This window comes from Pantherophis guttatus, chromosome 16 (assembly GCF_059756535.1).
Source record: "Pantherophis guttatus breed Tessera chromosome 16, ASM5975653v1, whole genome shotgun sequence".
In the NCBI taxonomy this organism is placed as follows: Eukaryota; Metazoa; Chordata; class Lepidosauria; order Squamata; family Colubridae; genus Pantherophis; species Pantherophis guttatus.
In genome coordinates, this window is record NC_142078.1 from 19,527,157 (window position 1) to 19,542,995 (window position 15,839).

The 15,839-nt window shown below is 49.1% G+C and overlaps 2 protein-coding genes across 2 annotated transcripts in view; both read right to left on the reverse strand.

The window, feature by feature from the left end:
* NACC2 (NACC family member 2) overlaps window positions 1-4,996 on the reverse strand; it is a 50,115-nt gene extending 45,119 nt beyond the window's left edge. Inside the window, exon 1 of the mRNA XM_087879622.1 lies at window positions 4,904-4,996. The gene's annotated coding sequence lies outside the window, so the exon portion shown is untranslated. The remainder of the gene's footprint in view (window positions 1-4,903) is intronic.
* TMEM250 (transmembrane protein 250) lies at window positions 1,658-4,999 on the reverse strand. Its single transcript, XM_060683897.2, has 2 exons — window positions 4,904-4,999; window positions 1,658-2,699 (listed from the first exon to the last, which is right to left on the reverse strand). Exon 2 carries the CDS (start codon window positions 2,561-2,563, stop codon window positions 2,144-2,146), a length of 420 nt encoding a protein of 139 aa, XP_060539880.1. The 5' UTR covers window positions 2,564-2,699; window positions 4,904-4,999; the 3' UTR covers window positions 1,658-2,143.
* Between the last annotated feature and the right edge of the window lie 10,840 nt (window positions 5,000-15,839).

Genomic DNA, 15,839 nt, shown 5'->3' on the forward strand with positions numbered 1-15,839 from the left:
CAGAGCAAATCTGTAGGCAGGTGAGCTGGGCTTTGGGGCAAAGGAAGAGACGTTGAGCTCAGCCAGGAGGGCTGAATGAGGGAGAGCGAGTGGGGAGAACCCTTCAAGGGCAATGCAGAGACAGGAAGAGGAAGCTGTTGCATTTGGCCACTCTCCCCCCTTCCAGGAGTAGCGGAGGTGGGGGGCAAGAGTTGAGAAAAGATTGCATGGTAGTCAGAGCCCGTTCAGTCTCTCCCTCCTGTGATTTTAAGGGCAAAGTTTTCCCAATCTTGAGAATTTCCAAGAGTGAGAACTTCCACTCGCAGAATTCCACAGACAGCATGACCATCAATGAGAATTGAAGTCCACACATACTGGCTGGGGAATTCTGGAAGTTTGTGTCCAGATAGATAGAAGTATAGAAGAATAGATGTAGAGGGAGGGAGGGAGGGGGGAAGGAAGGAAGGAAGGAAGGAAGGAAGGAAGGAAGGAAGGAAGGAAGGAAGGAAGGAAGGAAGGATGGATGGATGGATGGATGGATGGATGGATGGATGGATGTGCGGTGTGGTGGTTTAGTGGTGAAGACCCTTGCTTCTCACTGGGAAGGTTGGGGGTTCAATCCTTGGTAGCAGCAGATTTTCTGTCTGGGCGCAAAGAAAAAACATCTGCTGTGAACTCCCCCATAGGCGTCAGGAAGGGCATCCATCCAGTAAACCCTCAGCTCCATCCAGTTGCCCTGACTCTTACCCCGAATTAAGGGATTAAAGGGTCGTAAAAAGGGAGGACATAATCATACACATTCATATTTCCTAACTTCACCTCTGGCAGGTGAAGTCCACAACATGCGGGCTAGGAATTCTGGGAGTCGAAGTCCACACATCTTCAAGCTGCCTCGGTTGAGAACCACTGCTCTATGGAGTGGTTTTCAAGGAGAAGGAAAGAAAGATACCCTTTTCTTAGCGGTTCTCACCAGCCCCTGGGGGAGAGGCGTTTCTCTGCTGGACAGCAGCACCATGGCTCATATGCGTGTGCTCATATGCACAAGAGGCTATGTGCATGCAACATGATTTCCTGCCACAACATGGATGCCGAAGAGGGCATACTGGAATGTCCTAAGGGCAACCCATACGTTGTCCTTATTTTGACCCCCATGGCTCCGTGATACAGGCCACAATCTGAGGGATACTGCGGATGGGTTGAAAGCAAGGAATGATAGATTACTAAAAGTCCATGTGAAGGCTGTGTTTGCTCAATGCACTCAGTTAGGCTCAAAAGGTTACCATCCGTCATTCAGCCTCAGTTGTTGCTTCCGCATGTTGTTAAGACACAATACGGTTTGTTGGCACACGCAGCAGGTGCTATGATCCCAACTCACCCTGCTTTATTAACCCAGGCCGAAGGATAAGTGAGTTGTGCGAATCCAGTTATTAAATTCCGGGCAGAAACAGGAACTGAACCTGGGAGATTCTAACTCACAGCCCGATCATCTCTCTCCCATATTAAAACAGCCCACAATCTTCAACCTGAAGGGCACGTAAGGGGACGTAAAGGCAGCTGAGCCCTTACTGTACAAGACTACACATGAGCCTGGCAGCAACACCCAGGTCTCCTTCGAACGGTAAACTTAGAGGCTGCTCGCCAGCAACTGCGAAATGAAACAAGGCTACTGAAGAACAAGTTAAAATTATTACTAGGCTTTTTTTGGGGGGTGGGGGGGAAAGGAGGAGAGATATTTCTAAAAACACATTGGATGAACAAAAATATTCCAGATATTAAACGAACAGAGACGATCGACCCAACGAGAGAACTCGAGAGATTACTTCCATAGACCGAATAGCAGAAGGGAAAGGAAACGATGCAGGATCCACAGAGAAGAGGCAAGGGCCAGCCAACGGTTCTCCGGGGGGAGGGAGCCAACTGCAACATCTGGTGCCAGTCTTCCTGAGAAGCATCGGCCTTCTCTGACTTTTACAAGGCGATCAGAGCCAACCCTGCTTTCTCTCTAACCTGCCTTTATCATAAGCCAAGTGACCCTGGAGCCACAGAGGGGAGAGAGAGAGAGATTGATTACAGGAGGAGGGTGGAGGAAGGATCAGAGATGGATCTGACCCCCAGGCCAAGAGTCACCCTGGCTCTGGCTCCCCCCCTCCCAACTGACCTTTATTTACATATCGACAAAAACCATGAAGCACCAGCCTAGCCCGCCCACCAGCAGCATGGTGACATGAATGGCATAGATGAGCAACTCGTTGACCAGGCTAAAGTCCACCCGCCGCCTGCCCATCAGCAGCAGGGTAATAGAGAGTTTGTATTGGAAGCGGAGGAAGAACCGGATGCCGAGGTACTGGATGCAAAACAAGACCGCCAGCGCCACCCAGAGGACGGAGGTGAACAGGCTGCAGCTGAAGTACAGCAGGAAACGGATCACCCCGTACATCCAGCGGGATTTCAGGTAGATATCAAAGTTGTTGTACTTGGTGCGCACCAGGGGGGCGGTCCGGACAGGCCCGCAGGCCGAATGCAGGCATGTCGTGTGGGGCCCGTGGAAAGACCGAACCCGCCGTGGGATAGGAATGACAGGCATCGGGCAACCCGGGTTTTTACAGGACTGGAGAGCCAGGCTGGCAGGGGGCGGCCCCGACCGCTTCCGTGAAGATGGGAGGGGAGGCCAGCGAGCCAGGAGGGTGAACACGGCCTGGACGTGCTGAGACGGAAGCTGCCTGCAGGAAGGAAGAGAAGGAGAGCTAGGTTGAGGAAAAGGGAGAGAAGGACAGCCGGCTGAAGACGCGCACCCGGTACTCTCCGCGAGGCTGCCAGGTACTGGATCCACCAGCAAACCAATGTGGATTAATCCCTTTACTGGGATTTGGAAGGTCACAACTGCTACAGATATGTCACTGTCGCCACTGTTGCATTGGCTCAAAAGTCTAGCCCAAACTTGACAACTTGTAGACTTCAACTCCCAGAACTCCTCGGCCAGCCATGTTTGAAGTTGTCAAGTTTGGAGGCCATCGGTCGAGAGCAAAGGGCTGGAGGGAAATCAATTATAAGACCAGAGGTTTCAGAATTCTTTAAAGTCAGGAAAAGAAAGACGGAAGCACAAGGAAGGTACTCATTCAGCCTCTCAGACTAAGTCACCCAGGACATAACACAAAGGCAACACAGCCAGAGAACTGATATGAGTCCCTTTATTATCACCAACTGTGCCCCCAATGTCCCTTTGGCTGGCAAACGTTGTAAGCAGAAAGCTTCTAACAAAAAATCCAAAGGCAAGGCAAGGTAATTAATCCGGCAGGGCAAGCAAAATAAGGAATTCCACCAGTAAAGTAGCACGGCAATAAATCAAACCAGTTGGGAGGATGCCAGGATCCCAAGAAACACCAGATAAACTCAGCGTTTGTTCCTGACAAATGCCCCTCCCATTTGCCTCTCCTTTTAAACCACGCAACCCATGTTGCTCTCTTCTCCGTTCCTCCCTGCGCTGACTAGGATGAGGAGGGGGTGGGCCTTGCTCTTCATCTGAACCCCCCCCCTTTCCTTGTTCTACCTCTCCCCTGCTCTGCCCAGCCCGACTTTGCTCTTCCCCAGTTTTTTCCACAGCCAACGGATCCACTCTCTCGCTCTCTGTCAGCCGTTCCTCTTCCCCTTCGGATTCAGAAACCGACAGGAGCATGATAGGCGGGGAGTTCCAAAGGACCGGCAAAAGTTTGGGAAAAGAAAATGTCAGAAAGTGGATGAATTGTGTCACCTAGGCAGTTGGGAGGGAGGATCATTCAGGCGCAGAAAAAGACGTGTCAGATTTAATGCGAAGGAAGAGATGGGAGTGAAGGGGGAGGGGAGGGGAGGATGGCCTCTTCCTTTCTAGCAGGTTCTGCACCTGCCCACTGTCAGCCCTGCGAGGTAGTCCAGGCATGAAACTCAACAAATACGAGTGCTAAAAACACTTTATTTTAAAGTATCTTCTCCTCTCCTTTCCTCTCCCATTTTGCTTTTCCAAAAACTAGGGAGAGTCTCTCTCTTCTGAGATGTTTCCTCCCCTCCCGTTCCTTTGGTGGGCTATAGGGCCCTTTCGCATGGTACTTCTCTGAGCCAGGCGGCTCTTTCTCCTCTCTCCCAAGGTCATTTCAGCCCTTTAATGCAGTTCCACCAATAGTTCTCACCTGCCTTTGAACGGCATCCCGATATCTTAGTGTGGCTTAGATACAATCGCATTATTTTTTTTTTAAACTTAAGATCCTGTGTTTTATTATTACAACAAACAACCCTGGGCAGCGAATACCTGTTGACACTGTACTCCTTCCTCCTCCTCCTCCTCCTCCTATTTCCCCCTCCCCCCACACAACAACAACTACCCTGCAAAGGCTAAGGATCAAAGCCTCCCAAACTAAGGTAGGACTAGAACTCCCAGCCTGGTGCTTTCACCCAAAGGGCCCCCATGAGGATTCCCCTCGGATATGAGGATGGCATTATTAGTAAATATTATTATTTCACTCTCTGACACGGAGGGGCAACTTGCAGAGTCTGGCTGCAAAGAGGGCAGCCACCCCCCACTCCACCCCCGCGCGGGGCAGGATTCGCACCCAGGCTCCGGCTGGGATGTTTGCCCCGCGGGGGGGGGGCTCCCATCCCCCACCCTCAAGAGAGGGCCAAGACCCCCCCCAACCCCAGAGCCCCCCCCCCAAATGCTCTCGGGCCCAGCTTGGACCCGGCCAGGCTCTCCCGCTCCGCTTACCGGGCTCGGGGTCAGCCCTAGGGGAGGAGGGGGAGTTCCCCCCCAAAGAGACGCGGCGGGGGAGGATGGGACCTGCAGTCCCGCCAGCCCGCGCCCGAGGGGGTGGGGGGAGCACCACCTGCTGGGCCCGGCCTACCTCGCGGGGCTGTCGTGCGGGCCGGCGCTGGGGAAGGGGGCCGTCGGAGGACTCACCGGGCGTCGGCGGAGGCGTCTGCGGGCCATGGCGGCGGAGGGAGGCCGGGCTCGGGCGGCGGCGGCGCGGCGACTCCCCTTCCTTCAGGCCGGCGGCGGAAGGGCCCGCGCGCGGCGATGGCGTCATCAGCAGGCGCCGCTTCCCCGGGGGAGAGCGCGCCGGGAAGCCATCGCCTAGCAACGGGCGCGCAGGCGCGGGCGGGGCTCTTATTTGCTCTATGGCAGAAGTCTTCAAACTTGGCCGCTTGAAGACTTGTGGACTTCAACTCCCAGGATTCCCCAGCCAGCTATGCTGGCTGGGGAATCCTGGGAGTTGAAGTCCACAAGTCTTCAAGCGGCCAAGTTTGAAGACACTCTATGGACTCCAGTTCCCATCTGTGCGGTGGACCCTCTGATGGGGGAGAGCGGGAGCTGGGTTGGACTCTCCCTCCCATCACCCACCGGCATTGGCCCACCCGATTGGGGAGGATGGGAGAGGGAGTCCAGTTAACACCTGGCTCTGGCTGGATTTCCCTTGCCCATCCTCCACCAGCATGGTGATCGGGGATGATGGGAATGGGAGTGTGGCACATTGGAAGGCAACATGTGGCCCATCATCCTTAGCCTGGTTTTCTGCAAAAGTGTTGGACTCCCCCTCCCATCATCCAGCAGTTAGTGAAGAATGATGGGAGCGGGAGTCCAGTTTCTTTGGGGTTGCATCATCCCACTCAGTTTGGGGTCTTGGGAGAAAAACCAGTGATGCCCATTTGAACCAAACGTCTCCACAAAGCCTGAAAGGAAGAGGCGTGCCTTTGCTGGGCCCGGTGGGCCAGTGGAGGATGGGCACTGCAGTCCAAAACATCCAGCCAGTGGCTCCCTTCGCCCCACATCAGGCTCTGGCCAAGCACCATGCCAGAAACGGGAGATTATGGATAAAATAAAGATCAAACGCCGCCTTGGCATCTTTCATCATCCTTTCGTTATAAATTCAGCTGCAGGGAAAGTGAGATGCATTCAGTCTTTTGTCCCAGCATGGTAGCAATTTCCCTAATGCTGCTGCAGCTTCTCTTCCTGTTGATTGAACAAGGGTAGTGTTGATGGGGTTTTACTGGCAACGGGCAGAGAATATTGTGCCTTGGACGGTCTGCGTGCATTTATTTGACGCTGCCTTCCACCCCTATAAACGATGACTTCTCAAAACTTTAAATAAAATGCGTGCATTGCCAAGGATTTATACTATGAGCGAGAAGAGCAGCAAATATTACTTTCAACGTATTTGTCACTTTGGCAAAAGAACAAGAATGGAAAGGAGGGAACTCCCGGACCAACCTGTGACAGATACTGAGCTTGAAATAAATTATAGATACATGCATCTTAAAAGAGTTTATTTAGGTCATGAATAGGTGATTTGGGGGGGGGGCTCCTCCTGCACAGAATTTAAAGTTAAATTATGCAAAATAAAAAAAACCAGCTTATAATACTTCATCAAACATGCATAAAACTGTCAGGTTCCCATAAATTCTCTCAATTAAATCGCTTCAGATCCTGATTGCATTTACTAATTTAATCAAGAGTAGAATAACTCGGATCTCCATGAGTGATGAATTACGATGGCTTTTTTGTCCTGAGAGGAGAGGATGATGGGAAAGCAGACAGGACAAAAACTTCATGTTAGGCTCAGAATCCGCTGGTCTTTTTTTTTAAAAAAAAAATTCTCAGTTGGGAATAAAGAATCCGCTTTCAGATCCATTCAGGTTTGGGGGAAATGGTCACGGACAGAGTCTGTTGTCCTGGCTGTCAGTCCAGGCTGGAATGTCCTCCATTCTATGCACAGGACTAAGAAGAGAGTTGGGAGGGACCTTGGAGGTCTTCTAGTCCAACCCCCTGCTGGAGCAGGAGATCCTATGCCATTCCAGACAAACAGCTGTCCAATCTCTTCTTGAAAAGCTCCAGTGATGGAGCACCCACAACTTGTGGAGGCAAGATGTCCCACTGGTTAATAGTTCTCACTGTCAGGACACCAAGTCTTTTTCAAAAGGAAGTGTTGAAACTGTTTGAGACAGTTGAGAAGTCCAGTCTCGACTGTCAGTAGCTATCCTTCCATCGCCCGCCATCACAACTCTTGGATGAGAAGCGAAACGTTTTTCTTCTCCTTCTTCAAGGGAAAAAACAACAACAACAACCCTCCAGTTGCCTTTTGAAAAAGCACCTTTGAGATCAAAACCAGATGTTCTTGACTAGAGGCACTTCTAACATTTCACCAGGAGAGGGAGCGCTTGGCAAAATTATGGCCCAAACCAGCCATTTCTAATAGGAAGGGGAAAAAAAGAGACAATGTTAATTGCCACTTCCCCAACCCTATGCCCTCCAGATGCATTGGGTTAGATCTCCCAGAACTGGCACTTCACATCTGGAAAGTGCCACCCAGGGAACTGGTGCGATCTTATTTCCCAATGGTATTGTTGCGTAAAATGCAGAAAATCCGTAAGAACCACTCCATGGTTTTAAAAGTTGGTGGCATAGACCGGCAGAGCAGCGACTCATTCTGCCAGCTATTTTTAGTTATTGTTGGAAGATGAAGCAGGAGGTACTTCTTGTTGGAGTGGCTGCAGGGGTGAAATCCAGCAGGTTCTGACAGGTTCTGGAGAACTGGTAGCGGAAATTTTGAGCAGTTTGGAAAACCAGCAAATACCACTTCTGGCTGGCCCCAGAGTGGGGTGGGAATGGAGATTTTGCAGTATCCTTCTCCCAGGAGTGGGGAGGGAATGGGGATTTTGCAGTATCCTTCCCATGCCACCCCACCAAGCCACACCACGCCCATCAAGTCATGCCCACAGAACTGGTAGTAAAAAAAATTGGATTTCACCACTGAGTGGCTGTGTCTGTGAGAATGATCTTGGGGGACAGGAGGAAGAGCCACAGAGTAGACAGCGGTCAGATAAGAGGGAGCAGAAGGAAAAGGGGCACAGAAAACATCCCCAAAGGGACCCTCCCTAATTTCCTGGACTGTAAAAGTGATGGGTGGGTGGGTGGAGAAAGATACCTTCAGGCTTGCAAGATTGTTGTCAACCTCGCAAGATAGTCCAAATTAAAAAAAACAAAACACTCTAAATTTATGGTAAGGTTACATTAATAACAGAGTTATAGAACAGAGTTGGGAGGGTCCTTTGGAGGTCTCCTGGACCCTATAACATTTCCGACAAATGGCTGTCCAGTCTCTTCTTGAAAAGCTCCAACAATGGAGCACCCACAACTTCTGGAGGCAACTTCCATTCCACCGATTAATTGTTCTCATCTGCAGACCCAGATGGCGGACCATTGGCATGCTCAGAATATTCTAGAATACCAGCTCACATCGAGGTCCCCTAGGAGTCAGACAGAAGATCTGTCACTAAGGAACAGCAGCTGGAGTTCAGTAACTTAACACAACAAATCAACAACCCTCAAAGCCTCCACAGAAAGTGAACGCATGGAAGTTGCTCCTGGAAATAAGTGAAGCCATCAATAACTCATAGAGTTTGCAAGACGTCAACCTATTCTCCGAAGCAAATGAGGGCAGGACAAGAAGTAATGGGTAGAAACGAATCACAGAGAGAACCAGCTAGAATGGAGGAGAGTTTTTCCTGACAACGAGAACAATTAATCAGTGGATCGGCTTGCCTTCAGGAGTTGTGAGTGCTCCATCACTGGAGGCTTTCAAGAGGAGACTGGACAGCCATTTGTCTCTGTTTCTCTGTGTCTCTGTCTGCCCTCCCCTCTACCTATCTATCTATCTATCTATCTATCTATCTATCTATCTATCTTTCTATCTAATTGGTATATGCATAGAAATTTCTGCTGCAGAATGAGGTCTTCCCTCAGGTCCTCACAGCTTAAAAGAGATAGGCATAGCTATAAGCCCCAGCACTTTGCATTGTGAAGTCTTTACTCAGGTCTATCTCTCTCTCTCTCCCGCCCCCACTATGAAGTCTTCACTCAGGTCCTCATATACAGCTTAAATAAATAGACATAGATATAAGCCATCCTAGTCTGCATGGTGAAGTCTTCACTCAGGTCCTCATATACAGCTTAAATAAATAGACATAGATATAAGCCACCGTAGTCTGCATGGTGAAGTCTTCATTCAGGTCCAGCTTTATCTGCTTTCTCCCTCCCTCCCTCTTCAAGAAAAGCATCTCTAGGGGCCAACTCTGTGGATGACCAACATTTTACCAAGCCATCTGCTGTGGTTTTTTTGTGGCAAATGTCTAGAATGACTCAGAGTCGTTCTAGAAATTGGAAAAACTCCAGTGTAAACTCATTTAGCCTGGCCTTTCCCCAAACACCACATACAGTAACTTGAAAGTGCTTGAAATTTGTCTGCCTATTAAGCAAAATTGCAATTGAAAGGAATTTTTTTTGGGGGGGTTTTAGTGCTTTTTCTCTTGCAACATCCAAAACTTTTGAAAAGATGCTTTTGTGCGAAGGGGAAAAATGGCAGATAAGAGCATGTAGCCACATAAAACTGAATCGAAGCTTCAGAAAAGAAGCCCCCAAACAGAGCTTCAGAGGCTTTTTTTTCTGAAGCTCTGTTTCGGAGGCTTTCAGAGGCAGGAAAAAAAGTTTTTCCTGAAACGGAGTTTCAGAAGTTTCAGAGGCAGAAAAAAAAGCAAAAAAAAGCAAGGCACAGAGCTCACAACGGGAGGCTGATCCACTTGCCAATCAGCCTTTTTTCTTATTTTCCTCCCCAAAAACTAAGGCGCGTCTTATACTCAGGTGCGTTTTATACTCCAAAAAATACGGTAAATAAAATACCAATAAAGAAGAATATTTGCAACTCTTCTGAGCCGTGCGTTTGGCTGGGTGTGCAAAGATGCTGGCCGTGTGCACAATGCCCCCTTCTCACCTCTCCCCGCCCCCCCCCCCCCACAGGCTTGGCTGGCCCGTCCCATCAGTTCATTCCAGAGCCAGGATCCTCACTTAATAGAATTCGAGCAGAGCATTAAATCAATTACCCGGCCTAATAAAGCACCCAGGGTATTTTGTGTTTAATTAAAGCTTTTAATTAAAAGCGGCGATGATTGCGCTTTTGTCGTCTCTGGCAACCCAAACCTTCCTTCTGGGACTTGGGAATCGTTTGGCTCTTTGAGGTGGTGGTGAGGGAACTCGTGGAAATGCAGAGTGAAAAGTGAGAGGGCTTTTGTTTAGTCGGGAAGACAGGTGTTGCTTCCTCGCACCTGAACCTGAACAAACACAATGAGGTGGGGGACGAATGGGGAAAGGTCTTCTTCTCTCACCCCATCCTCCCTGGCTACTCAGTTCAGGTTTATACCCCTTGAGATTTGGCTTTGTGGTTGCTTAACTGCTGTGTCACATTGATGGATAAAGTTGGACAATGTAGACAAAAAGAGATGAGTTTCTGATGACCCTTGACCCTCACTCCTAGACTGCCACTTTTTTTATTCACCAGATCCATTTTAGACCACTGTGAAAGTGCTTAGATCCAAGCCACCTTCACGTAAACCAGTCAAGATGGCCCTTCTCTCAGGCACTTTGGAGAACAGATTGAGCCCCTCTTCTCTTTAGCAGCCCCTCAAAAATATTAGAAGACTGCTATCACGTCCCTCCTAGTCCTTCTCTTCGGTAGACTGGACGTGCCTAATTCCCTCAACCATTCATTGTTAGTCCTTTTCTACCTATGGCTGGAGTGGGCAACTAGGACCCTTTACGACCTGTGGACTCCATGCTGGCTGAGGAATTCTGGGAGTTGAAGTCCACAGGTTGTAAAAGGGTCATAGTTGCCCACCCCTGAATCTATGGGGTCACTAAGAGTTGACATCAACATGATGGCGGATAATCAATCCATCAGCTGCAGCTATTTGAGAATCTCTCTGTCAATTAGCAGCTGCAGGAGCAAAGGTGGAAACCTGTCTAAGCGTAAAAGGGAAATTCTGCATAACCTGCTCCATCCATTGTGTAGGAATCGCACACCCCGACAGGAAAATCCATCTGGTAGGAATGGCGACACTGCAAACTGGGCACTTGGGAAAACTCCTCGGCCGTCTTCTTTTCGAACATCTGTCAAGTGGCTTTTTTCTCCTCTGCTCCTTGTTTATATAGTCTCGTTTGGCATACAATATGCCCTGGGCAGGCTTGGTTCCTTAAGAAGATCAGACGTCTTTACGTAACCCATTTTTTTCCTTAGCATTAAATCTTCCTCGGGATTAGCGACTCCTGAAACATCTGTGTGGGCTTGGAGACAAGATGGCCAGCTGGAGCTGCCGAAAATAACAGAAGATATTAACTGTCGAAAAAGGGCATTAAGAAAAAACAAAACCAAGCCCCACAGGCGAAGTGAGTAAACAATGCTAGGATAAGGTCTTGTTGCTAAAAGGGGTGAAATCAGAATGGGTTGTTTTAAAATTTTAGCGTGGTTTCATCCTGCAAAGAAAGGAAAGAAGAAGAAATGTTGGGTTTGGATGCCAACAATGTCTAACAAACATTTTTTGGCTTGTGCTGACGTTCTCGCTCTAGGGTCTCCAGGTGGTTGGACTTCAGCTCCCATCGTCCCCAGCCAAAGAATGGGATAGTTGTCCGGGCTCTTCTTAGAAACCTGCAGTGATGGAGCATCCAGAGGCAAGCCATCCCACTGCTGAATTGTTCTCGCTGTCAGGGAATTTCTCCTTAGTTCCAGGTTGGGTCTGTCTCTGATGAGCTTCCACATATATCCAGGGGAACTGCTTGCCTCCAGAAGTTGTGGGTGCTCCATCACAGGAGGTTCTCACGCCTGGACAATCATTTGTCTGGGCTGGTATAAGGTCTCCTCCCTTGACCAGAGATACTATGATTTTGCAAAATTGCTCCGTAGCAATCCGGGTTGTTTGTGGTCCTAGCAAGGACAATATAACTTGTAAAGTGTTGTTTCCTTTGCTTAGATCGGCAGGACGCGGGGTAGAAGATCTGCCTGTATTGCCAGCCAAAAGTTCAACGAGGACAGAGTTTCTCCTCCATTTTTCAGCCCTTTCCTGCCCCCCCCCCCGCTATCTTTTTCAGCTCCCCCTCCCTTCATCCCGGGCTCTGCAGTTTAACCAATCCATACAACTCCATCAGCCTAACCTGGCCTGGCTTCCCTTCGGAGGCCATTAATGTAATGACAGAGGTCACCAAGTTCAAGCCAAAATGTCAATTTTCATTTGGCGAAATGACCCTGTGCTGGAAACCGGTGGGCTTCCCCTCAGCTGCTGTCCCCCCACCCCAAGACAAACTCTGTCAGGAGCCTCCAAGGGGCTGCAGTGCCCCCCCTCCCCATTCAAAGTGTCCATGATTAACAAGGGGCAGGGCGGTTTTGCTCCCTAGCCAGACCCGAAGACCCAGGGGCCTATTTCAGACCCATTTGGCACTGACATTCTCTCCTGAATGTCCATCATGGGCCTCGGCTTCTCTATGGATTTATTGACACATTTCAGACATTCATCTCCCACCAGGATAAGGTTGGCCCTGTGTTGACATTCCCAAACCTCCCACTGGTCCAGCAAGAATTATGCCCACACGGTAGCAGCTGAGCAAAGAATCTGCCTTTTTCAGTGCCAAGATGTTGGCGAGAGAATTCTACAATTAAAAGACTCCACGTTTGCATATATCTTGGTTCACCTAGTTACTTGTTAGGGTGGCTCAGCGGTTAAGACGCTGGGCTTGTTGGCTGGAGGGTTCGACAGCCAAGCGCCACACAACAGGGTGAGCTCCCATCCTCGCCCAGCTCCTGCCAACCTAGCAGTTCAAAAGCATGCAAGTGCGAGTAGATAAATAGGTACCACTTCGGTGGGAAGGTCACAACGCTCCGTGACATCATGCTGGCCACACGACCGTGGAAACGTCTTCGGACAGCGCTGGCTCAATGCCCTTGAATTGGAAAGGAGCACCCACCGCCCCATAGATTTGGGAACGACTAGTGGAGTAAAATCCACCGGGCTTCCTTTTTCTTATCTTCTTATTAAGTCTTCAGGAACATTATACTATTGAACATTTTCCCTTTCTGGGGAAGAATACAGATATTCTTGACTTGCAACCAAAAATGGGGCCAGAATTTCCATCGCAAATGAGTTGGTTAAGTGAGTTGGGTCCAATTTCATGACTTTTTTTGGCCACGGTTGTTAAGTGAGTCATTGCAGACGTTAAATGAGTCATGTACAAGAAACCCAGCCTCCTCCATGGACTTTGCTTGCCCAAAGCCAGCTCGGAAGGTCTCGAATGCCCATCACATGATGATGCAGCAGCTGTCAGAAATACAGGCACCCGAATTTTGATGACCTGATCCATGAGGATGCTGCAACGGTCGTAAGTGTGAAAAATGGTCCAAAGTCACTTTTTTTAGTGCTGTTGTAACTTCAGTGGTTGTGAGGGTGACCCGGTTTGTAAAGAGTGGCTTTCTCCAGAGAGGATCTTTGTTCCAAAAATGGAAATACGGCATGCAGAATGGCAGAGAGGCCTATAAACAATTTCCCTCCTCAATCTCACAGTCAATGGAGTCTCTAATTAAGTGGTTTAATTGGACTCTGGCAGCTTTAATTACCTTTTGGGATTACGGAATGGGGTCAAGAGAGTAAATTATGTGCCTTGGGCACCAAGCCAGATCGGCCCAAAAAGTTTTGTCCTCCCGCAAACGGGGTAGAGGAAGTCCTCAACTTATGACCACAGTTGAGACCAAAGTTTCTGTTGGTAAGCGAGACATTTGTTATGTGAGTTTTACACCATTTTACGGACCTTTCTTGCCACCGATTGCTAAGTGAAACATTGCCATTGTTAAGTTAGTAACGGGGTTGTTAAATGAATCTGGCCCCTCCAATGACTTTGCTTGTCTCAAAAGGGGGGGATGTCACATGACCCAGGGACACTGAAACCGTCATAAGTACATTCCAGTTGCCAATCCCCTGAATTTTGATCACATGACCGCAGACAGGGATGCTGCAATGATCATAAAGAGTGAAAAACAGACATAAGTCATTTTTTTTCAATGCCGTTGTAAGTGGTCGCTCTAAAAAGCAGAGACATCACCCTGCCAATCAAAGTTTAGTTTAGTTTAGTTTAGTTTATTAAACTTCTATATTGCCCTTCTCCCGAAGGACTCAGGGCGGTGTACAGCCATGTTAAAACACACATAAACTCACAAAATTTAAAAACAATTTAAAACGAATATATAAAATGTGGCCCACAAAGTTAAAAATTAACAAACAACCCAATTTAAAATTCATATTCTAAGCCTGGAAAGCTTGGAAAGTGCGTATAGTCAAGGCTACGGTTTTCCCAGTTGCAATGGATGGCTGTGAAAGTTGGACCATAAGAAAAGGCTGAGAAGGCCAAAGAATGGAGGCCTTTGAACTCTGGTGCTGGAGAAGACTCCTGTGAGTCCCTTGGACTGCAAGGCCATCCAACCGGTCAGTCCTAGAGGAGATCATCCCTGACTGACTGCTCTTTAGAAGGCCAGATCCTGAAGAGGAAACTCAAATCCTTTGGCCACCTAAGGAGAAGGAAGGACTCCCTGGAGAAGAGCCTAAGGCTGGGAACGATGGAGGGCAAAAGAAGAAGAAGGGGACGGCAGAGAAGGAGGTGGCTGGATGGAGTCCCTGAAGCAGTCGGCGTGAGCTTAAATGGACTCCAGAGGATGGTAGACCACAGGGAGGCCTGGAGGAACGTTGTCCATGGGGTCGCGATGGGTCGGACACGACTTCGCAACTAACAACAACAAAGTGGTCACTAAACGAATTGTTGGGTCAGGAATTCTCGGAGTTGAAGTCCACGGGTCGTCAAGGGGCTGGAGCTGCCCCCCCCCCGCTATGGGGTGGGGTCCCCAACCTGGGGTCTGCTGGCCTTAAAAAATAAAGCCTCTCTAGATGTTCAAGCCTGAATGAAAATCCCCCCTTCCTTCTCCTCCTCCTGTTTTTAAGAATGGCAGGATGGAACCTGCCAATAACCGATCCATTTGAGGGACGGATCTCATCTGTTAAAAGCTCCGCTATAAATTTTCTCCGGGATTTTGTTTCCAAGCCTCGCAGCCTGGCTGGCGTCTTTGCACAAGACAAAAGCAACCTCCGGCCAAGGATTGCTCCTTGGAGGAACCAGACGTCTGGATGCAACGGGAAAGCTGCTCGGAGAAGGACTCGTGTTTGCAGCCAGTCCTCAACTTGCAACCACTCCTTTAGTGACCGATCGAAGCTGACAACGACACTGGAAAAAGGGGCTTATGCCCGTTTTTCACACTTACCACTGTTGCAGTGTCCCCTTGTTCACATTATCAAAATTTGGCTGCTTGAAAACTGACTCATACTTATGACGGTTGCAGCGTCCCAGGGTCACATAATCCCCTTTTGTGACAAGCGAAGTCAAAGGGGAAGCCAGCATGATTCACTTAACAGCTGTGGCAAAATGGGGCACGTTTTGCTTAACAACTGTCTTGCTTAGCAATGGGCAGTTTGGACTTGGTCGTAAGTCGAAGATTAGCCTCATATGCAAGGGAAAGAAAAAAAGAGACATCTGTGGGACGGCAGGTTTTCATCAACATGAGCAAAGCCTCACACAGAACATGTGATGGGACAACAAAATGCTTCTTTGCTGCTTAACTCCGCTTAACTCCTTCCCTGGATGCGACCACGTCAATCGTGGTTTGTTAACCTGCATCCAAAGCCATCAATTATGCCGGTTGTGTGAACTCAACCGTGTTTATTTTACAATATCTTCCACCGCAGAGCGCTTGCAGCCCTTCCTCCTTGAGCGAGGGAGATATATATATATATTTCCTTCAGGGACTTTTAAATAATATAAATATGCAAGGCTGTCATTAATCCCGCTCTTGGCTGGGAGAGCACGGTCAAGAGCTGCGGTGATGAGGGCGGATGAATAGGCAAGACATGAAACATTCATTGGGCCACAGGTGACAGACGGAAGGAGTCGAGCGACAGGTAGACCGGTGGGCAAAACTGGTTGC